General features: G+C 42.2%; 1 protein-coding gene and 1 long non-coding RNA gene across 2 annotated transcripts in view; both read left to right on the top strand.

Moving 5' to 3' along the window:
* The first annotated feature begins 402 nt into the window (after positions 1 to 402).
* abr (ABR activator of RhoGEF and GTPase) overlaps positions 403 to 23,500 on the top strand; it is a 131,476-nt gene continuing 108,378 nt past the window's right edge. The window contains exon 1 of the mRNA XM_044370667.1: positions 403 to 1,461. Coding sequence (XP_044226602.1) covers positions 660 to 1,461 — 802 coding nt within the window. The 5' untranslated portion in view covers positions 403 to 659. The remainder of the gene's footprint in view (positions 1,462 to 23,500) is intronic.
* LOC122995458 lies at positions 4,527 to 23,310 on the top strand. The gene is made up of 3 exons (XR_006406794.1): positions 4,527 to 4,536; positions 5,535 to 5,537; positions 23,184 to 23,310. It is a non-coding gene; the product is annotated as an uncharacterized LOC122995458 (long non-coding RNA).

Here is a 23,500-nt window from a genome sequence, read left to right as displayed (position 1 = left end):
TCCTCTGGGGCATTTTGTAATTGTTTTTTTTTTTACTTGGGGCCATAAAACGTTCAAAACATATGTGTCACTTTTACTAAAAAATAGATATCCGATTTCAGGTCCAGAATCTCTGAAACTAAATGTTTCACTTCTCTCCAAAAAGACTTAATATATAAATAGGACCATAAAATATGTGCATGGTCCACCGAAACCGATTCACACTCCAGCAAGGGTGCTGAGACTCACTAAATTTGGACTTCTGCTTAGGGGTAATAAAGAAACGGATCAAGTTTTTCGAGCAGAAATCTCTCCAAAACAAGGAGTTAGTTAAAGTATATTATTTGATTCTGTCATAAAACATTATAAAACACACACGTGTCCGAGCAGCACTTGAACGCAGCATGCGTCGATACAGGAAGCCTTGAAACTTTTTCGTGGTAAACCTGTTATCCTCGTCACACACACACACACACGGTGCGCGCCTGTCACTTGTATATGAAAGGAGCAGAAGATGTTTAAAAAGTAAAGACTCTCAGACTGCTTAGTTGTGAGACAGGAGGACAGAGGGAGGAGGATATATGCGACAGACACGCTGCTGACTGTCGGTGAAGACTTAACATTTCTCTCTGTTGCTTTACGAGCCTGCGTTTGGCGGAAAGCCCGGTGTGAACAGCGATATGTGGGAACAGGAGGAATTTGCAAAACATTGGAGGAATGAATTTCCCGACGGCGAAGTCCCCCAAATGAACCTGAACTCTGTGGAGGACATCGAGTCGGAGCTGGAGGCATGTAAAACCAACCTGAAGCAGCTCCAGAAAGCTTTGGCGGAGGAGAAATTCAAGGTGATCTACCTGCAGACCACCGTGTCTCGACAGAAGAGGAACGACCCGGAAAGATTTGGAGGCAAAGACGAAAACTTTAACGCGGACACATTGGCCTCTAAGACGAGGGACACGGGGAAACCACAGTGTGACGGCGAGAAGCTACCTGACTTTGGAGGAGGCGTGAAGCTCTACGCCACAGGTAAGACGGCAGGGATCACCGGCAGCTCCTTCGGCCATGAACGGAGCAGGTTCAGCGGCAAGACAGGTAAGCCCGTCCCTATCCCTGTCCCGCCACTGAAACCCACCTTTCAGAAAGGGAGCACGGTCCCGACCAGGGTCCCCCAAACCAACGATAACGAGGAGGGCAGCGACCGAGAATACGAGGATGCGGAGCTGAATGACAATTTCGTGAGGAATAACTTGTTGGCACCAAAGATTCACGTCGCCAGGGACAGCCAGAGGACGCCCAACACCTTCCGGGACACCCGGCGACCTTGCCGCCACAGCAGAGATTTTGACTCCGGCGATGACGGCAGGCTGTCCCCATCCTTCCCGCATATTACCCGCAGAGCCTCCCGCGGCTCCGGCTGCAGCACCCCTGACAGGAGGAGCGATGGGTACCTGAGCTCAGACCATGATGACTCCTCTTCTGCAGGTACTGATGTTCATTTCAATATTACCACTGCTACCATTACTGATGATAAAATGAGAAACAAAAATATAAACACATAATACTACTACAACTAACAAAACTCAACATAACAGTGCAATCAATGAGTCTTGATTCTACATCAATGGTTCTCAAACTTGTTCACGTCAAGGACCCCTAAACTGACACAAATTAGACCATGGACCCCAATTTGATAAGATTTTGTCTCGGGGTCCCCCATCTGATAAGAGTTTTGCTTTTAGATGTTTTATTACAGAACGTGTATGAAACCGAACCAAAACTAGTCATGCACTGTCATTGTGCTACTTATGGATGGAATTATAGTGAAAATAAATGATTCCCTCTGGAACCCCCTCAAGGACCCCTGGGGGTCCCAGGACCCACTTTAAGAATCACTGTTCTCAGTGGAAAACTCAGGATGGTCCTTAATACATTGTAAGTGTGGCAAATGGCAACATGTAAAGGCACATATACTCCAAAATAAGTTAAATATGGCATTTTTTTCATTGACAAAATGTTGACAATCAATGCAAACAAATGTAACGTTTGACTTTGATCGCCTCTGTATGCACAGACTGACAAGTTGCTCAATATTTTAGTGCAGTCTCATTCACTGTCCTGCAATACACCATCAGCTGCTATTGATCAACAATGTTAAGTGATTTATTTATTTCTGGCTCTTGTTTCCTGCCGTGACTAGCCAGCTCCTCCATTTGAAGCGGACATCATGAAACAAAGAGGTCCTACCTAAAAGTTTGGCTCAGGACCAGATTTAAAGTGAACTACATGCTCTGTTGTTGTAGATATCTGAGCTGACTTAAGGGAAATGCCTGTTAGATGCTCGCTTACAGTAACACAAAGTCTGCTGCAACATGACACTTTCCAGGTAGAGGCAGAACAGGAAAAGTAAGCAACTACAATACAGACAAAGAAGTAAATTCCTGTTCCAGCATCTCTTTGTCTTTGTTTCACTTCATCTTGTACAGTAGATTAGTGGTTTACCTCAGACCGTGCCCGAGGTACAGATATAGCATGTGAACAGAGAGCTTGTAGGCAGTCATGTTAGCATACACTTTGGTTGTGTGAAGCAGAACCTGGCGTATGGGAACTAGGTTCTGTGGCTAGATGAGAAAAAGTCTTTCTGTACAAAGATCAACACAATTCAAAGTATTTAGTATGAAAGTTTTTATTACTGTTTTTGAACACAAATGAGGGATACTTAAATCAATAAACCTTGTGGGCTTACCTATGGTAACAAATGTCTCTTGTGTAGATCGGGCCAATGTTTCCATAACTATTGCAAATCCAGTGTTTTGACATCTTTGGATCTTTTTTTGTTTTTGCTGCAGACAGCAAAAAAAAAAACAAACCCAAGTTGCTGCAGTCTGATCTTTTCATCACTGACACTAGTCACTTTCATATGTTGTGAAATGTAGTTCAGATTACGTTTGTGACCATGAAAGTGAATGTAGACTTTTCATCACAATCAAATCTCCCTCTAACTCCTCTGATATGACATCAAGGAGGTGCAGCTTGACGTCATGTCCTGTGCGTTCAGTGGTAGGTTAAGCACTACAAACACATACAGAATGACTCACTGACATTTTAATGAGTAACTACAACTTTGTGTAAAGCCCACAGACAAGCGTAAGGTGGCTTTATGTGTCAGTGCATCAGGAATACATGTGTTCAGGTGGAACAAAAATCAAATAGTTCACTAATGATTTATCAGTAGTTGTAGTTTTACAAGATGTTGTGTTGTTACTCTGGTGCACAAAATCCAATTTCTTCCCAGCCCCTGAAGAAGGGATCTAAGAGATAAAGTAATAACATGAAGACTAACTCAGGAAGCAGCATTTACACAAATGCTTTGGCATTTGTTTGAGACTTCCTCAGGAAAGTGTGGCAATATTGACTGAGATTATCTGGGTGTCATGAGTCAAAAGTGAATGACTAACTTGAACATGTGAATAGATTGAGGAAGGCTTTTTGTGCAGACAAGACATTTTTATGACACATCCTCGTGCCCATGTGTGTCCTGCCCTTTAATATTTGAGGATTATGGGCGGATAAGTACTTTATTGTTAGCTTTTCCTTGTGGCTTCATTGTTTTATGTGTCTGTTTATGGCATTTATAGATAACATAAGTGTGAGTAGCTGCACAGCAAGAGGTCTGAATTATATGAAAGGAGGCTGGGTAGGCTGGATGAGACCCTCAGGCCCTGTGTGCTTCCTCTCAGTAACAACCGGGTACCAGCGCTGTGTATACTGACGCTAAGGCTTCTTCTTAATGGAGAACTGATTTGAGGAAGGCACTCAACCCCTGTCGCATTGGATGTTGAAATCATTTTGAGCAAAAGTGGAAAATCATATTTATGTAATAATTGAAGGCTGTCATTTAAAACAACACCTTTGTTGAAATGTCATACTTTATCAAGGAGACACGACTGTAACGAACGACTCTAAAACAAAGTCGTTGGAAATGAGTCGATGTGAAAACCCCTCATGTCTGAGGAGTTGGTCTCATACCTCAAATACAACATCGGACGAACAGAAAGAAAACACCTTCTGTGTTTTCTGATGGTGACACACTGTTTGTGCCTCTGTAGCAGTTTAGGGGATCATGCGTTTTCCCATAAAGCCGTGGGTCAGTGAGGATAAGCACTTACTGTAAGTCGTTTAATCTATTCCATCTTTGTTGTCCGACAGGATATTGATGTTTTGCTCTGACAACTGGGATAATCAGTGGACAGACTTGATTGTGGCTAAAAACAATGGAGGGTTTGTGGAGCTGTGGGAAGAACTAGAGGCTTTTTTGGGGCCTCTGCCCACTTGGCTGTGAGGTCAAGTTTTTTCAATTGAAGCAACAGCAGTTGCCTGGCTCCTGGTTCACTTGGAATTATGGGATGCGGCCCTCTTTTACTCCCACACGCACATGAACACCAGTAGTGGGCTCATGCCAAGGGTCTTGCTCATGCTGATGCCTTTTGTGTAATGTGTGTTTGCTGGGAAGAGGTCCATCAGGTCACGTGAGTCTGAAGCCATAGGTCTGGCCTCGCTGTATGGTTCCTGATTCACCTCTGATTCACAGCACGGTGTTGCTTTAAACCTGGAGCAACTCTCTGTTATTGTAAGACTGTCGCAATAAGCTTTGTTGTCTTGTCTGATGATTCTGTTGATCCAGAGATCTCACTGAGTGAGTTTGAAAATAAGAAAACAAAGTTTTCGCTGGTGTTTGTTTTGCATTAGTCCCGTCTAGTCATGCCAGCATGCAGCATGCAGACCTCCATCAGATGACTGGAAGAAACGCTGCACACACTTTAGTTTTCAGCTATTCTAGCTATTACAAGCATTTTAATGGAGAAATATCTGTTTTTTTTTATTGAGTGAAAGTAAGAGTGAGGTAGAATGAGGGAGCAAATGTGGCTTCAATAGATTGTTTATTTTTAGCCCACAGCAACTTTGATCTGCACAGAGAACTTCTGCACGGTTTCATTTCTGCACGGTTAAGTGTGTTTAGTCATTGTTTAAGTGGTGATAACATTTTGGCTGATGAAGTAAATGTGATAGTTTACATTAAGCTAATTGTGTTTAAATATAAGAGCAGTTTGTTTTATAGGTTGCTTTGTCAACAGAATGGCACGGGTGACTGGTCTGTTTTCTGTTCCTATTATATCTATAATACTAAATCTATAATGCAAAGCACCTGGGTTAGAAAATGACTCCTGCATGAAGTATTAGAATATGAAATTCTTTGTGACTGTTTTTGAGAACAAGCAAAGTCTGAAATGTTCAATATTACAAAAACCTTGTAGGCAAAATGTTCAGATGAGTCATCACTTAAATACTAACTTCTAATAAGAGATATTTTTTTGTGGTAACAAGTATTTTGGCTCTGGACTGTGAATGTATAATTTTGGAATAAAAGTCTTTGGAGTGAAGATCTTATCCAAACATACAATTAGAGAACATCGTGTGTCATGTTAGCACTGCAGGACATAGACTGTGTTTGGAAAGCCAATGTTTGTTGTAAGACCTCATATGAAATTACACAGAAGTTGGTCATTTTCCGAGGAAAGATAATTGTAGAATCCAACACGATTGTGTCAACACAGATAAGAAGGTTGTTTTCATTTTCACTAATCATTTGGGTGCTTTCTGCAGAAGTGCTTTTTGCCATGATGAACTCCCACTGTAATGTAAAGAATAAAACAGTATCACCAGGCAGGCCTGGTAGTACATGCTGTGTCATCATCATGGTAGGTTTTGTATGACTTTTCTTGATGATCTTGAATAAGCGGTTAGCGTTGATAACTGGGTGTTAGAAGAGTTCTGTTAATATGCGCTCAGGAAGAAAAACTGGGGAACAAACCTGTTTTTGTCACTCTACTCGAGAGTGATTCTTGAACATTAGCTCACATATTTCTTCTCTCCCCTTGGCTCTTTCTTCCCTCAGATAAGCAGGGCTTGTTCAGGCCCGTCTCGAACAGCATGTGCAACAGGGCAGCCGTCATTGTTTCCATGTTAACACTATGTGGTGTAAATGGCAGCTAAGACTATATTGTTTGTTTGTGCTTTTCTCATAAACTTGTGAATTATAGTTTCCAGGCTCTGATGCCTCGGTGTACAGTATGTGCTTTGTACCCACTTCTGGTTTGTAAGTATTATTACTGGACAGCTTGACAGCTCAGTTACTACAGCGTCTTACTATGAAGTGAAGGCTTTACACTGTGGCAGACAGTCCTCTGAGAATGTAATAGATCCCCACAAATCAGGGTAAATCTCTCCAAAAAAACTCTGGCTCATCTCAGATATCTTCTAGGCAACACTGCTGTTAAGCTCAGGCAGACACGGTTGCTTCTGTGGTATGTCAGCCTCTTCTCTGCCTTCTTAACAGTAGCACATGGGGCTACACAGGGCTTATACAATTCTTCATATTTTTCAGAGGATACTAATCTAGTGCTGACACTATTAGCCCATGAATTGATGAATCAAAATGTTAGGCTTTGCTGCTTTTCTCTGTGTTATATCATTGTAAATATATGTACTGGCTCTGAAGGCCACAGAGTCAGTTGGGGGCTGTTAGTGGACAGATGGTGAGGAGGAAGGCTCCGTGTATCACAGAGGGACCTTCACATCCTCTGTTCTCCAGATTCCAGAACGCTAAAACTCTGGGAGGCACTGCAGGATGCCTCTGGCTACAAAAAACATCTTTAATCCCACAGGCAATTCATTGCTTTGCTCAAGTCTTAGAAACTCAATTTGGGTCTTTTTTTCTTAAGGTATGTTTGTTAAATTATGTATGATGTATTTTATTACTTGTAGTTTTCATACTATAGATTAGGACTATTAGATTGGGAGACATCACCTTAGTCTCTTGGAACAATTGACAGATTTATCAACAATGAAAATACAGCTCAGACTGTTTTCAGACGTTTTCAGTTCTTCAGATTCTGTGCAAATTTAATTAGAGATAAAATAATGGATAAAGAAGCTCATTAAAGTCTAAGCTTTAATTTGAGGAGGTTTACATCAGTATCAGATGATGCGTGTGGCAGATATAGCCCTTTTAACACAGAGTGCCCAAAGATTAGGGGTTCAAACATAATTGGACAGATACAAACCCAAGTCATCATATTTGATATTTTGTGGAAAATCATTGTGCAGTCAATGAGTGCCTGATAGTGGTGTAACAGTTCATCCATGAACTGTACGGATCACCCCCCATGGTTTGGCGTGTATGTGAACCGCGGATTAACTGCAAAATTTAATGTCTCATTGGAGACAAAGTAAACAAACTGCTGTAGCTACAAGTCACGGACAGACAGCGTGTCACTAATGGGGATTTTGAAGAACAATGACTAAACAGGCATCTAAGGGGTCCAAAGTGACATCTACAGGTGTGTTTACACATTGTTTAGCTGTCTAGCGGTGCACTTTTCCCTGGTGAATGTTTGTTTGGTGGCTTATTGAACAAGCTGCAGAACAAGACACGTGTTTGTACGTTATCATTAAGTTTTGATGATGTGGACGCAGGTTGTTGTTTCATTCACTACCATGTTTAGAGGAAGAAGGTGTCACGCCTCATATTGCACTTTACTTTAACAATTGAGTATTAGTATTTCATTTAGTTTAAGATTTTATTCAAACATCGGACATCTTGAGTGTTGTTTTCATTTAAGACCTTATCTGAAAAATGATCCGAGCTGTGACTCAAAACTGTGATATGATCTGAACCATGAGTTTTGTGATCCGTTGCACCTGAAGTCTTGTTGCCACAGACATCAGCAGACACTTTGTATCTTCCCCCGGTGATGCTCTCCGAGACCTTCACTTCAGCTCTTGCTTGTTGTCTCTCTGCCTTCAGTCTGGTCTTCAGCAAGTGGAACGCATGTCAGTCTGATTGAGATCAGCTGAATGACTCAGCCATTCGAAAATATTCTACCACTTCACCCTTAAAAGCTCTTCGGTTGCTTTGACCGTATGTTTCGGGTCGTTGTCCTGCTGAATGATGAATTGTGGTTTTGATGCATTTGGCTGAATGTGAGCACACAGGATGCTCTTATAACTCTGCATTTGTCTTGTGGCTTCTGTCAGCAGTGAAATCATCAATAATGTGAGTGAGCCACTTCCATTGGCAGCCATACATGCCCAAGCCATAACAGAACCACTGTTTGACGGATGAGTTGCTATGCTTTGGGTCATGACCTGTTCCTTTTTCTCTCCAAACTTTCTAATGATTTTTAAATCATTTTGATGGAGGTAGATTTTTGTTTCATCAGGCCGTAGAACTTTGTTCCTGCACTCTATCGCTTTCTTTTCATGCGTCTTGAGAACTGCAGCCTGACCTTTCTGTTTTTGAGGCTTAAACCTTAAACCCAGTGTTTGCACTTTGGTGGGGAATCCTCTGAGGTTATGGTCATGAAGTCCTCGCTTGATTACTGACAAGTAAACACATATGTCTCCATCCTGAAGAGTATTCTTAACTTCCTGTGCAGTCATAAACAGGTTTTTCTTCAACATGCAAATTATTTTGACTTGTGCTCCTCAGTCTACCAGCACATTTGCCATTGCCTGGTTTTCCTGTGCACACCTGCTTTCTTATACAATGTACCCAATTGTTGATTTTGGCAAACCAATAGACTGAAGTTGTGATGAATTGATTCACACCTCAAATTCTGTTACAGTTTCATAATGATGTATTGCCGCTTTGATTTAACACTGTACTGATGCAGGCATCTCGAAGTTCTACCACATGTTGTTCATGAGATGGAAGTATAATTATTTGCGTGTTCAAGTAACTTCAGAATAAATCTCCTGTAACCCTAAAACTCCCAAAACCTTGTGTGGTGCAGCAGTGGGATCAACAACAGGACAGTTTTACACATCCTTCAAATCTAAAATGTCCTCAAAGCGAAGACATACAAAGAACCTACAGCTTTAAGTTCTCAAGACCAAAATACTATTTATGGTCTGACTTGTGTTACTAAGGCGATGAACATACCGTGGTGACTGCTGACAGGATGTCTCTGTGATAGCAGAGATGTGGGTTTTGCAGCATCAATGCTTGTTCATGAGATGGATGCAGGAGTGAATATCTGTGTGTGTGGGAGCCTTGACCTTAGTTCTCAATCAGAGGTGTGAAACGCAGTGTACATCTAGTGCATGTGCACAGGCACAGTTAGTTATGTAGATGCATATATACTTATATCCTGTTCACTCTAAATCAGTTGTAATTGTTCTATTTGTCATAGCAGTGTACAGTGATGAACCTAAAGGATATGGCTGTCAGTCAGTTTTCTATATTCTTCTTATTGTCAACCAATAAGCAAAACCAACAACGAACTGATCCTACTTACAAGTATTGTGCGTGTATCCAAAGCCTGATTCTATCTTATTCCTTCCTATAATTTGTCCTTGGAGTCTTTTCTATCGTCATGGTAATCTTTGTTATGAAGGAGCAAGTCACCCAGTGCAAGGGTGTGGCTCACTCACATGTTCGTAATAGTTTTTGGACAACAGTAGGATCAATTCACTGTTATCCTTTTAACCTGGTGATTTAAACAGAACTGTAGTTCCTTGTAAGGTGATTTATTTATTTATTCCCCCCCCACACCCACACCCTCACCGTCAGTGAAATACCATGCTCCAATGACACACAGCACAGTCACTGTCACTTCTTAAGAGAGTGCTTTGATGCAGTGTTCTCCCGTAGCCGACTGATGTCAGCAGCCTCAGTCACTAACTGCTGAAACTGTGATGAGCAATGAAAGTGGTTTAGGCGCCTGACAAATGCATGATGGTGACTATGATTTATGGAGTCATCAGATAATGTGAAGATTGTCACGGAATGAGATAGAACAAGAAAATTACTGAGGAAAAAAAAAAACCCCAAACTTTGTTAACACTTGCTGATTTCCCACCACCTTACTGCTCATCAGACATTGGCACACTGCCCTTTGTGTGTGTATGTGTGTGTGTGTGTGTGTGTGTGTGTTCATTCCAAGAATCAACAAAGGCGTGGACTTCCCATGGGGTTCGTGATTAGGGACATGGCTACGCTTGAAAGGTTTCCACATTACAAGGAGCAGGGAGGGGTTACAGGCCAGTTGGAGGTGACGGTCATCTTGCCGCAAAAGCCTTTTACTCTCCATCCACCAGCGAAAGCCCCCCCCCCCCCCCGCTGCTGTTCCATCTCCCTCGTGACAGGGTTGAGCTGGAATACCCCTCGCTCACCCTCATTTTTAAACAAAGACTAGACAAACAAACTCAGCCCGGCTATCACTTACTGTGTTTCCTTCAGATTACAACTTGGAGCTAGGGGTTTGCACGAGGGAATACAGAAGAACAGGAAATGCAAACTCATTCTTAATGTGAAATGCTCTCAGTTCAAGTAAATGCAAGATAAAGGGGTGCTGAGAGTGGTGGTTTTCCTGTCAGTTGGCTGATTCACACGGCACCTTTGCAACTCTGCTAAATGAACAAACCGCTCAGGTGTCTTAGATGACAGGCAATTATTGTATGAAAAAGCATGTTAGCTCTGAGGCTATCGGGATATGGAAAACACAGGTTACATTTAGCTACAATAACCACATGACTCTACTGACTTCTGGCCTGCAAACTGAGAGCAGAAGAAGAGACTTGCTTCCTCTCATCCTGTCCCCTCTGACAGGTTCTCGGTTTCTATTCTTCTCCCTCGTTCCTATTCTGTTTTTCAGTCCGTCTGATTTTGGGCCACACATTAATGTTAGGCCCAGTGTGATTCTGATCAGAGCACTTTCTATTTTGGTGGCTAACGCTGTGGCTAATACAGGAATTGACTTGTAAGTCTCCCTGCAATCAGAGTGTGAACTACATGTGAATGATGTGAATATCATTATTTCTTGCGCTGCGTGAAGTCACGGCTCAATTCAAAGCGAGACCGCTTCATCTATACTTTTGTATCTTTCATTTTTGATAGACGCAGCTCGCATGCAGCCACACACCAAAGGCTCAACTCTGTTTTTTTTATTGTTGACAAACTTCCTCTCGGTCTGAAATCTCAGAAAGCACAAGGACACTTCTGATTGGCTGACAACTGTGGCTGCTATGGAGACCCCATTGTGGTGTGTGTGTGTGGTAAAGAGCTGGTGTTTGTGTGTGTGTGCAGTGCATATGGGCTCGCTGAGCCCTGCATTCTTCTCTGACACACTTTCAGTGGATGTCAGCCACATATCGGTTCACTACTAATTTCACAGCTACTCCCACTTTAACTAGATGGGTTCAGTGCACCAACCACAACTTGATGATGCGGTCCCAGAACTGTTGGGGGTATCGATTCTTACAGATTCCTGCCTGCAGGACTGAAACTGTGGGTGTGGGTGCATTGCTAATTTTCTCTAACCTCAGCACGTAGTCTGATGTATCCAAAAAATTTGATAAAGCCATCCAAATGTTTCAGTCATGTCCAAATGTATGCATAATTCATGCATCAAGCTTCTGTTTTGAAAATATATACCTCTAATGGTATATAGCCAATGAGCTAATTCAGCTCATTAGCTAATTAGCTCATTAGCTAGAGGTGAGAGCTGGGTAATGACGTGGTAACAACTGGGACCAGTCATAACTTGTTGTTCCACGCTAGAAAGATTGTAAAGTTTTCTATCAGTTGGGTTTTTTTTTAATGTATTGTGTCAATCACTTGTTGCAGAAGGAAGCACAGTGCAATAGTTGCGGCTAGTGGCAACCTCGCTGCAGTGGTCAACATCTGCTGGCTCAGACTGCACAGGAGAGAGAACATAATCTGGGTTTTTGTCCTTTTACTTTGTTCCTTTTTCAGCTGTTTCGTACAAGTTTCATACAGAGTGTTGGCATTTGTTAACAAGCAAATCCTAATGCTTCCTCAAGCCTAGTGCAGTAAAAACAAAGGAGAAAAAAAAAACACATTTTGGACTGATGCTTATTTGTTAATGTGCTCTAAACTAACTTGTCATAAACCGGCTCCTAGGCCATGACAAATACAGGGATGGACACAACGGATGGCGGTTAAATTAAAGATATCTATTGTAACAAAGTAAACCACTGAAGAAATGACTACATATATGGAGTGTGCCAGTCAGTAACGTCAGTGATGTGAATGTGTGGGCAGTGGTGTGGAAGGTGCTGTGGAGAGAAAACAAAACTAAAACAAAAAGCAAAAGCCTGCAGCTGCTGGCTGGGATGAGTCAAAGTGAGAGAGAGCCTGAACAGCGCTGGGAGTTGGCCTTTTATCCTATGGAGCATTAAGCCCAGGTGCTCTGAGTCTGGCTGCCTGCCATGCCCACATTCACCCGAAACCTTTATAGACACAAAAGAATATAACAGCAACTCATAACCACACCACCATATACATATACAATACATTTAAGGTAGGTTAGGCAGGGGCCGTCCCAAACTCAAACTATATGGGATAACAGTGAACTGAATGTTCGGTAAACAAGTTGTGATCTCTCTCTTGCTCTCGTTCTGTCTCTGAATGGCGGGCTTGTGCTCTCCCCGCTGGTGTGTGACGCTCTCATGGTGACAGTGTTGCCATGTCAGATGGCAACCATGTTCAGACCAGAGGAAAAAATGCTTTTCATGGGCTGTCGTGGATCATCACCTCTGTATTAAAGAGATTTGGCTCAGACTTAGCACTTTTTAGCTTTCATAGCTGTCACCACAGGAGATGTTCTCATTACATGACTTTCTTTTTGGGACTGAACACAGCGGTATTCTCTCTCAGCTCCACAAGACACAACTTCTTGCCAAGCCTTTGTCAGTCCCCTCACTTGTGTGTCGCTCTCATGAAAGCTATTTCTGTTGTCGGCCGCACACGGGGGAATTAATGGACCGTTGGCTTTCACTGAAGTATAACTGTTTTATATACCTATGAACATTAATGAAGTCTCAGTTCTCTTATCTCAGTGTGCTTTGGTGATTTTCTTAAGGACTTCCTTTGCGATGCTTATCACTTTCACATCTTACTTCTGGGTGGAAATAGAAACAGATGGACAAATAAACAGGTGGATTGAAAGTGTTCATGAACCGCAGTAATGGAAGCCACTTGCTGTTTTAGTTATACAGCAACATAATAATATTATAATAATTTATTCTGTACAAAGACAGTCAGGACGGGAAGGTTTGCTCCCGGTTATCTGATTGTTCGTGTCAGAGAAAGGAAAGAAGTGTTTGAGTTTCAGGTCACAGGAGCTCCCACTGTGGGTATTGAGTGTCATCGCGGTTCCGTGTGGAAACACAAGCTACACCGAGCCCGCGGGTCAAGAGTTAAAAGTACAAGCATAATATTCTACTTAGTATGAGATCACTCCAGTAGGAAGTTGTCTATCTTCTATCTAGTTTATCTGCTCGTTCAGTGTTGAGAGACTGTCTGTAGGATCAGACAGTGTTTATTGGTGCGTTCTCATAATTGCTCTCTAGCCACAGGCTCTTGGCAAATGAATTGAGAGCGATACAACACGGCGCCGTTTGCCGTCAGGATGTGATTTAAAGAGACGCTCTCTCCAGCTCTCCTACATTTCAGGATATAGAGGGTGTCGTATGTATACTTTACTCTCTTAAGACATTTGTTTGCTTTCCTCCTGGTATCACATCTGTCCACCCACAGCAGGTTTGTTCCACTGCTAAGTTCCAGTGAGGTGATGTTAATGCCTCCTCTGTAGTGGCCAGAGTATGACATGTTATTAAGACACCTCATGATGATTAGCATAGAAGAAAGTTACTTGTTTTATCTTGGAGCAGAACTGTAAAGATGATGGGGACACAGAAGAGGCTTTTTAACAGGGTTCTCTGGTTCACAGACAGTCCACACACAACTGAAAACTGATGATCTCGATGAAAGGAGAGAGAGATCTGGACAATGCAGCTTTCGCTCTCTTAATTTGCAGTAAGTGTCCCTCTCATGTGTCAGCAAGCACTGTATCCTGTCCTGGTACAGTCCACCTGACTCGAGAGGTGCAGCGACCGGCCTGCTGGGAGGGAACAAATCCCTCTGCAGCTGCAGCTGCTTCATCAAACACACTCACCTGCTACACATTATCAGTAGCTGTGTTTATGGAACCTGTTGTTTCCACTAATAATCAGAACTCAATCAAAGCTTTTGTTCTAATTATTTCAAAATATTGTAAGAACTAAAACTGAGTAAACTAACTAAAGATCTAAAATCTTCTTTTTAACATTGAGATTTTGAGTCAAACCTTGAGAAAGAGTTGATCAAAACTATTGAACGCTGCTGGTTTGTGTCACTGTCACATACTGTCAGACTTATAGGTAAACAGGTGAATGATCCTGCATGCTCAAACATTTATGAGACATAATGTAGAGCAGAGTCAGGGGGATTATGGGATGTTGAACATATGGACAGCACCCTCATGTGGACATCTGTAACAGTGACATTTTTGTCGTGGTGCATTTGTGGTCATTCATTTCAGTTATTAAACTGAACTTCTTATATTCTGGTTTTCATTACATTTCATGTTGTTTCCTACCATGACAAGAGTTTTTCTTATGTCTCAACCATCAATGGATTGTCCAAAAACTAATGGTTATGAATTGGAAATACAGCTTTTTTTTGTCTGACACTGAGTCAATATCAGTCTACTTCTCGTTGTAGTTTCACATTAGTGTTAATCACAGCCGTTGAAGGGATACACTGGGGTTTGAGAGGTTGACCTGTTGGCAAACATCAAAATCAGCCATTGTGATTGTGTGTGAATAGAGACAGTGAACGAGGTTAAGTGAAAGAATTGACGACAACAATGCTAGTTACTGAAGTGCAATAAAACCTTCAAGTAAAAAGCCAATAAGAGTAATTTATCAAACCGCCACCTCAACAAGCATAAACATGTAGAAAATCTGTTTAGGCTGGTTGTAATGAACAAGCTAAAACAAAATCTGTCTGTATGTCGCTGCTGTAAATGTTTAACGTAGTTTGCCACGTATATTGAAACTAGTCACATTCTTGTAAACTTAGCTACAGGCTGAGACAAACCAGCCTCTTATCTTAACCAGCAGCACCTGCAGCAGTGAATCACATCAGCAGCAGAAGGAGGAGGAGGAGGAGGAGGAGGACAGGAGGAAGGACTGATACTGACTGATGTCTGCATTCTTCATTCTTTCTAAACTTCACTCAGTATAATTCATGTCAGTAACATGATTTATTTTACTGACTTTCTAGGATTACTTCAGGACATAGCGCCTACTTCACCATTTTGTTTCACTGTTCTTCTTAAACAGTGCACTGTGAAAAATTTTCTCGGGGTTGAACCTCCCAAACCCCCCCTACTTTGTTGAGGCATTTCATTTTTTGACATTTACTACAATGACCTCCAGAGCCCTTCTGGTGTGGAAAGTTCCTGTAAATTATTATGACTCTGTGGACGTGGATAAACCTATCTGGAACAAAGTTATTCCACTGCCGGCGTGCGCAAATACGAGTCCTGACGTTGTGGGCTGCGTGTGCATCCAACAGCACCGCTGCTGAAAAAAAATCCCAGGGGAAACACTGCTCTCCCCATCAGTTCCTCCTCTAGCTTTATGTTATTTTCCACACTCACTGAAGGTCTTTACTTCAGCTCCTGAACTTGTATTGGCAGAATCTAAACACTAGAGTGCAGTAGTTCTTTATTTAGACGCCGGTGCCTTCACAGTACTCACTGTCCACTGTGTTAATGGTGTGTGTGTGTGTGTCTCTATCTGTAACACTCCATCTGATGGCGGCTTTTCAGTTTATTGGCGGGCATCTGATGAAATCAATCATTCAGAAATTAATCTGTGGAGTGCAGACATACACTGCGCCGTTGTGTTCATTTTACACACACACACACACACACACACACACACACACACACGTACATAGACACACATGTGCAGCTGTGCATAAACAGACAGACTGTGTTTTTTTTTTTTTATAGAGCAGTCTTACGCATCTCCTCTCTGGGTATGTTTTAAAAACGCCAAACAAGCTCCCTGCGCAAGTGTGTCTGTGAAAGCAACAAATACTAATGACAAGCAAACAGCATAAATAAGACATGAGACGTTTTACAGCGTCGTGAGCACGTTTTGACTGTATGAGTGTTTGTGTGCGGAAGGGTAACGCTCCTTATTGGTGTCTGCCCAATCACAGCATGATTCAGATGATTTCCACATTGACCTCAATAGATCAAAGTGAATTCAGCTGGCACGGGATGAATACTCGCTCTATCTCTCTTTCTCAAACACACACATACACTCACAGACACACACACACACACACTCTTTTCTCGATATCTATGTCCCCTCCTCTGTCTCTCTCCTTGACAGAAACAGAGCGAAAGATTATATTTAAGGAAGCTCTATCTTATTATAAATCAGAAGCCGGTTTAATATAGAAACAGCGCACACACATGCACACACTGATATGTCACAGTGGTCGGCTAGACAGGGTCGTTCCACATAATTGGATGGTGAGGGAGTTAGGGGAGAGATTCGGGGCAAATGAGGTGAGCGGGGATCTCGCCTGCCAGAGCACATGCTGTTATGTACACACACACACACACACACACACACATTCATATATAAGCTCTCATGGTTTTCTTGTGTTGGCTGTAGCTTTGTGAATGTCATAAAAAAAAAGCTAGATTGTGACAGCTCAGTAGGTCATAGAGAAGTGTTAACAATCAGAGCCATATAAAGCAGTTATTATTGTAGTAACACACACATACACAGGACAGAAGGAATAGGAGAATCAAAGGAGGGGTAATTGTCGGATGAATTACTCTTTGACACTGATAAAAGTTGAAGTGATGGATAAAAAAACGCAGCGATTACAACAACACAGAGGAGAGACAAACGACTTATTTGTGCAGTTGAGATAAAAAAAAAAAAAAAAAAGGAAAACCCAAGAGGCTTATCACACCATTTCACTTTAAAAAAAAAAAAAAAAAAGCAAATAACAAACAATAAAAAAAAAAACCCGCCCCTGATGATTTCAAGCAGACATTCATCGCTGGTGCACTCTGGGCTTTTTAATAATGCATAGTCATCCCTCGTCCACGCTGCCATCTCCCCCAACCCCCAAAACAAAGGAACATGCAGGAAAATATACAACTAGAGAATATCGTCATTCATCTCCAAGGAGGGTGAGAGTTCCTTACAAAAGAGCTGAGAGCAAGTGACTGTTACACTGTCAGATAGGAAATTGAACTTGATTCAGTATTAGTTTGTTGTGATCTGATTAAGTTTCTCCATTAATTTTAGGAAGTAAACGGGTGCAGCTGGCGATGATCTTCTACTACGCGATTGATCGTTTGTAGATTCGACTCTGACGTGTCGCTGTTATTTCCAGCTTCACGATTGGCACGTACCATATTTTGAAAGAAAACACATAATTTAACTTTGTTTCAAGTTTGTAAGTTTCACATTCATATCAGTGGATGTTTAATATTTCTTTCTCTCTGCCAGGAATGATTTCAGTCAGCCTGAATTATTTGTGTTTTTGTAAATTCAGCTTTGCTCCAGTGCTTCATTAGGCTTTTTTGAAGCCACTCGTACGGAAACACAGCTGTCTACTTCCTGTGTGTGCAGCCTCACTCTGTCACTATCATGTACATACACACACACACACAAAACCGGTAGCGCTGGAAAAGGTTTTTGAAGAGTGGGAGTGAGGATGGTGGGATCATGCAGGAGCAGGTTGTTTTAAAAGGTGTACATCAGGCTTTTAGCATTTCCAGTAGACTTTACACTCATCTACCAGTTGGTGTTCCAGTGCCAGGTTGACGGGAGCAGGAGAGGAAGATGGAGGCAGAGTGGCACAACTCTCTGTGGATGCTGCAGGGGCTGGTGTGGGGTGGTGACTGGAAAATTAGTGCTATCAACAGACCCCCCCCCCCCCCCCTCCTTCCACCCTCACACTCTCACACTCTCACACCCCACCCCCTCCCATCCCCCAGGCCTGAGGTTAGGGTCGAAATGCTGGGGACCAGTAAGAAGGGTAGATGCGGGTGGGGTTGGTGGAGTAGGGTGGGGCGGGGGTATCTGGGTAGAACAGAGAATATGGAGGGGTGGGAGAGTGGTGGATGGCAGTTTGATTGGCTGGTGGGCCCCTATGCTGCCTAATTATACATGCCCGCAAACACACACACACACACACACACACGCTCAGGCTCACACTGGCCTGGTAATGACAAGCCCATCTCCCTCCAGCCTACATGGCAGGAAATCTGTATCTATTGAAATGTCATGTTGAGAACCGGAAACAATTTGTGTAAATATTTCTTTTTTGCTGTTGCTGATTGATATAACACACTAATAGAGCAACCTCCTGCCTGTTCATGGACACTTTTACATTAGCATTTCTAAACACAGTTTGTCTGGTAGGTGTTTGCTATGGATAAGAGCGTATTTTAATAACACGAACAGTGTTATTATAATCACGTAATTATGATGGTGTTGGTGCTGCGTGGGGATTAATCAAGAGCTATAATTCCCCAAATGAGGCTTATTAAAAATCATTTTGACCTTTTTTATTAGCAATGTTCATCAGAGCAGGTTTAGATTGTATTCACACAGGATCACAGGATATGTTTAACACTAGTCTAGTTTACACAGGATGTGTAGCGTGTTAGCGGAGCAGCGGCTTCATTCCTCTGTCAGTGTCGATACACAAGATGCATTCAGGCACAGCGTCGAGTGTAGGTCACCTGGTGTTTTGGCAGACCAACACATAATCACTGTAGTTACATGTGTCAAATGGAAGAAAATAAATTTGAATAAAAATATGCTTCAGTTACGCAAGTGGATCACAAGCTGATAGGCAGCCTGTGTGACTGTACTGATTAAAAGGGTCAGTCAGGGTCGTTATTGTGCTGTGGATACCAGGTGAAATTATATTAGAAATTAGAAAGACATATCATTTGGCTTAATTGTGAATATAAAATACATGATGTCCAGTAAATTGTTCCATTTGTGTCTGATTAATTTGTGTGTGTGTGTCGATTGATTGACTTCATCTGTGTTTTTATCCACTTTTAGTTTCGACTTCCTAAAGTTAAAGCTGTTTTTTAGTGGAAACAGTGTTGTGAATAATCAGCTTTCCTGTGAACGTAGGTGGTGCAGAACTTCAAATAAATAAATAAATATGTCCTCTAATTCAAATTTGACTTTGTGAAACCTAAAGATGCCTCGGAGCATCATGCAGTATGGTGATGAGGTGATGCCCTTTGTTCAGATGGTATTTGCTCACATTGGGATGACACGCATGATCAAAGGAAAGCATTGATTTTTGTCTTTTTTTTGTGTTGTAGCCCGTATTTCTGGCTGTACTGAGTAATGTTGTATTGGCTTTTTGTTTTCTGTTTGTGTTACACTCACATTAACTACACAAACACACAGAGACTATATGAGGAGATATTTTTTTGGGACTTCAAATGACTTGAAGTTGATTTGGCACGATGCACCTGCTTTCCTGTGAAAACCAATTTCAGTATGGAAACACTTAAAATTATGATTGCCTGAAGTCTAGATCTTATCCAGCCACTCTATCCACCTGCTAAGCCTTTATGCCAACACACACACACACACACACACACACACACATACATAAACACACAGAGAAAGAGTGGGAGACTGTTGCTGAATGTTGACCTTTACAGAGAATGATGTGTAGAGTTATATTGTTGCCTTACAAAGAGCCAGACTGCTCCCCCAACATCTGCAACCAGACAGATACTTCAGCTGCTCTTAACCTGAACCAACTGTGCTAGTTGTGTGTGTGTGTGTGTGTGTGTGTGTGTTAAAGGGTTGTAGAGACAGTTAGAAATGGCCCTTTTTACTACACAGCTTGACTGCCTATTAATATTTGATGGATGTAGGTTTGTGATGCTCCAGGAAGACTAACATGCAGCTTGATGTGTTTGCATATATATTGTGTGTGTGTGTGTGTGTGTGTGTGAGAGAGAGAAAGAGTAGAGAATGGCACATGTGTGTTTTCTTTGTTTGGCTTTGCCTCTTGAATGATGAGGCATTTAGGAGGGGAGGGGGCAGCTTCGCCCTCAAAACCCTTAAAGACAGGTACTTGCACACATTGGTAGAGTTATAGCTGTGTGTGTGTGTGTGTGTGTGTGTGAGAGAGAGAGAGAGAGAGAGAGAGAGAGAGACCCTATTGTCCCAGATTTAAGACAAAGGATGTGTAAGACTGTACAGTAGATAAATCTATTTTTGATGAAGTGCCACTCACCAACCATGTGCCATGCCCCCCTCCGCCTGCTTGGCTTTTCCGTTTACGTAAACCTGTGTGTGTGTGTGTGTGTGTGTGTGTGTGTGTGTGTGTGTGTGTGTGCGCGCGCGCGCTCTTAAAACCTTGACTTTGTGAATGTATTTGTCATGCCAGTATGATTTCCCTCCTTCATAATGGCACATTTATATTCATCAACAACCCTAACATACATTAACACATGCAAGCTCACATGAAATGCCTTGACACATACACACACACACACACACACACACACACACACACACAGATATGACCCCTGGCTAGACGAGCTCCTTAGGCACCCTGTCGTTGAATGTATGCGTTTCCTCCAGCTGGCACATAAGAGCTCTGTAGCCAGACAAAGAGTGATGTTCGGGGCCCGGTGCTCTGCCTGTGGAGGGGAGGGAAGGAGGGAAGGAGGGAGGGGGGGGCCCTCCTGTCAGCCTTTGTGTCCTAATTGAAGTTTTTCTGCTTCTCAACCCTCTGTCTTTCCTCCCCCATGCTGGTTAGAGGGGGAAGAAGGGGGGGGGGGGGGGGGGGAGTGGACTTGACAGGGTTTCGAGGGGAGGGTTTCACATATGTATCGGGCTTTGTCGCCACTGGCATGATGCTCGCATCTGATCGCCCACCTCAGCAGCACATGCGGTCACGAACACGGGAAGCTGGGTTTGATGAAAAGGAAGTGGGTTGGTTGGTGAAGCTGTCAGCTCTGTCTCTGGCAACGGGACGCGAAAGCTAACGTGCTAAATGAGCCCAATAAAACCTGATAGAAAGATAATTTGAAAATCAATAAAGCAGATTATTAAACTCTAATTGCATAATGACACATAACCTTGATTTGTTTGCTTTCCTAACTTGATGAGACATGTACTGCAACCAAATATCTGTTTTCTGGTTGTGTGGGGGGTTTTTAAAAAATATGCTCATGCCACAGTTTTAATGCAGATATTGCCCTGAAACTCATAATTCTGACTAGGCCTGGACAATTTGATGAACATACTTAATTTCACTTTTTGTGACCAGTATTGCAGCAGCAGTTTCAATGTCTGTTATTTTCTACAGATTAAACTTCAGGCCTGTTTTGGTGGTGTATATAGCACTAAGGTAACATAATCACACACTTTTCTACCAGCACATTCTGATATCAGTATTCAGTTTTGTCAGACCACCTCTCCACACTTTCCTCACATACACACACACACACACACACATGCTCAGGTTTGTGTGTCTCTTTCAAGTTCCTCCAACATGCGAGTCTGTGTAGACGAGCGGGGGGCCGAGCAAATTGCCAAAGGGAACAGAAGACGGGAGTAGCTTAAAACATGACATCTGAACCAGTCCCTCTCTTACTGAATGACTGACTCTCTTTCACACACAGCTGCTCATTGTGTGTGTGTGTGTGTGTGTGTGTGTGTGTGGTAGTAGAGAGGCAGTGATCTTGAGCTGATGGTGTAGTGTGGCTACTATTATCACGCGTCAGAAACCATCAAAATACACATAAGCATACTCACTGACAAAAACGGATGCTGCCCCTTCCACCCCCAACAATGTACAAAAGAAACTGATGAATTTCAAGAAAAGTAGCACTCCTGGTCAATGCTTTTGCTTCTAATTTATTATTTATTATTACTTTTTCTTTATTTTGATAGATTTGAAAACTCAAATGCCTGTAAATGCATCTTTACTGGAAATTGTTTCTGGTCTTTTGTAGTGTTTGACAGTTGTCTGTTGTTATAACATATGTTTTAAGCTGCCTTCTTGGTCAGATCTGTCTTGAAAAATAGATTTAATCTCAGTGAGGTCAAATAAAGGAAGAGCAAAAGAAAAGACAAGCAGCGACTTGAGACAAAGATTGAGAATTTTATCTTAAAAGTCTGTTTTTTTTAAAGGTATTTAAGAGTTCAAGGTAAAGCAAATGAATCAAGCAGCTGCTCAACAAAAACATAAAAAACAAAGGAGAAAAGAGACAGTGAACGTAACTTTGGATTTGGCATTCATTCAGTGATAAAGCTGGGCCATATTATACTCCTATTCTACAAGTTAACTGGGGTCTTAATAAAATGTATCTGACATGCTTTGGTCAAAGTACCACAAGGATCAAGCACCACAGCAGCCCTCTGGTCCTGTCTAAACAGCCCCGTTCAGAACGGCCAGTTTGAGTGCCTGTCCCGCCCGCCTCACCCCCCTCTTCCATGGGGTGTGCCGGCTACCATGGCAACTGCTAAGCATGAACCCTGGAGAAACATGGCTGCCTGAGAAAACATAACAGTGTAGCAAACACAGCAAATGCCTCGCTTTACACATGCAATCACTTGTGTTTATTCGCCCTAAACAGCCAGGGAGCAACAGCAGGCACCAACTAGCTCAGCCTGAATGAACCCAAAATAAACTTAGATTTTGCTGCGGTTTAATTGCAATAAATGGATCAAATGGATGTCGAAATAACTACATCATGATGCCGATTTGTAAAAAGTCTGAATTCATGCTTCGCCGGGTCTGTTTGCACAACAACAAGCGAACAACTTTTAAAATGCTTCTCTTCTGAATGGAGTTTAGATTGATCAGAGCTATGCTAACATTGTAGCTGCTCCTTCCACACTAATTAACGTCATCTAAAGAACGATGTTATTGTTTATACACATAGATATCTACATACTGTGTAACTTTAAAATTAGCTATATAAGATGTTTATTATTGATGACAGCCGCTGAGGTGGTGTGTGACTCTGGGGTCAACTTGGCTCCAGCTAGGTTGAGAAGCCACTTTGAAGATAAATCCAATTAATCCCAGAAGTTTAAAAAATAAACTCCTCCCGCCAGTAAAAAGCTCCTGATCCGAGAAGAATCGGGTGTTTATTCCTACAGCAAATGAAACAGCAGCATGCAGGACTCTCCGGCTCTGCTCCCCACAAATTTGTCGCCCTTAGCTTAGTTTAGCTAGTCCCTAGTCAATGAAGCCCCATGTGATGTAAGAAGGGGCATCAAATCTGAATGGCTTGTTGAATCACATGAGTACAGAGCAAGCCAGCCCAAACTAAACTGACAGGGTTATCTTATTTCACAGTTTGTGTGTTAGTAGGCACATCAGAGACTCAAATATATACATACAAGAACTGAAAAAATGAGTTTTTCATAATATAGCCCCTTTAAAAGGAGAAGAGCAGAGAGAGAAACAGACGGTGAATGTGCCAGTTAATTCACATATGACACAAGCCTCTTTGCTACACAGTCATTATGCATCACTTCTGAATTCCTGCCTCCACTCAGGGAGAGA

The sequence above is a fragment of the Thunnus albacares genome, chromosome 13 (genome assembly GCF_914725855.1).
Source record: "Thunnus albacares chromosome 13, fThuAlb1.1, whole genome shotgun sequence".
Lineage (NCBI taxonomy): Eukaryota > Metazoa > Chordata > Actinopteri > Scombriformes > Scombridae > Thunnus > Thunnus albacares.
The sequence above is the reverse complement of the archived record's forward strand: the minus strand, read 5'-3'. Positions and strand labels throughout refer to the sequence as shown.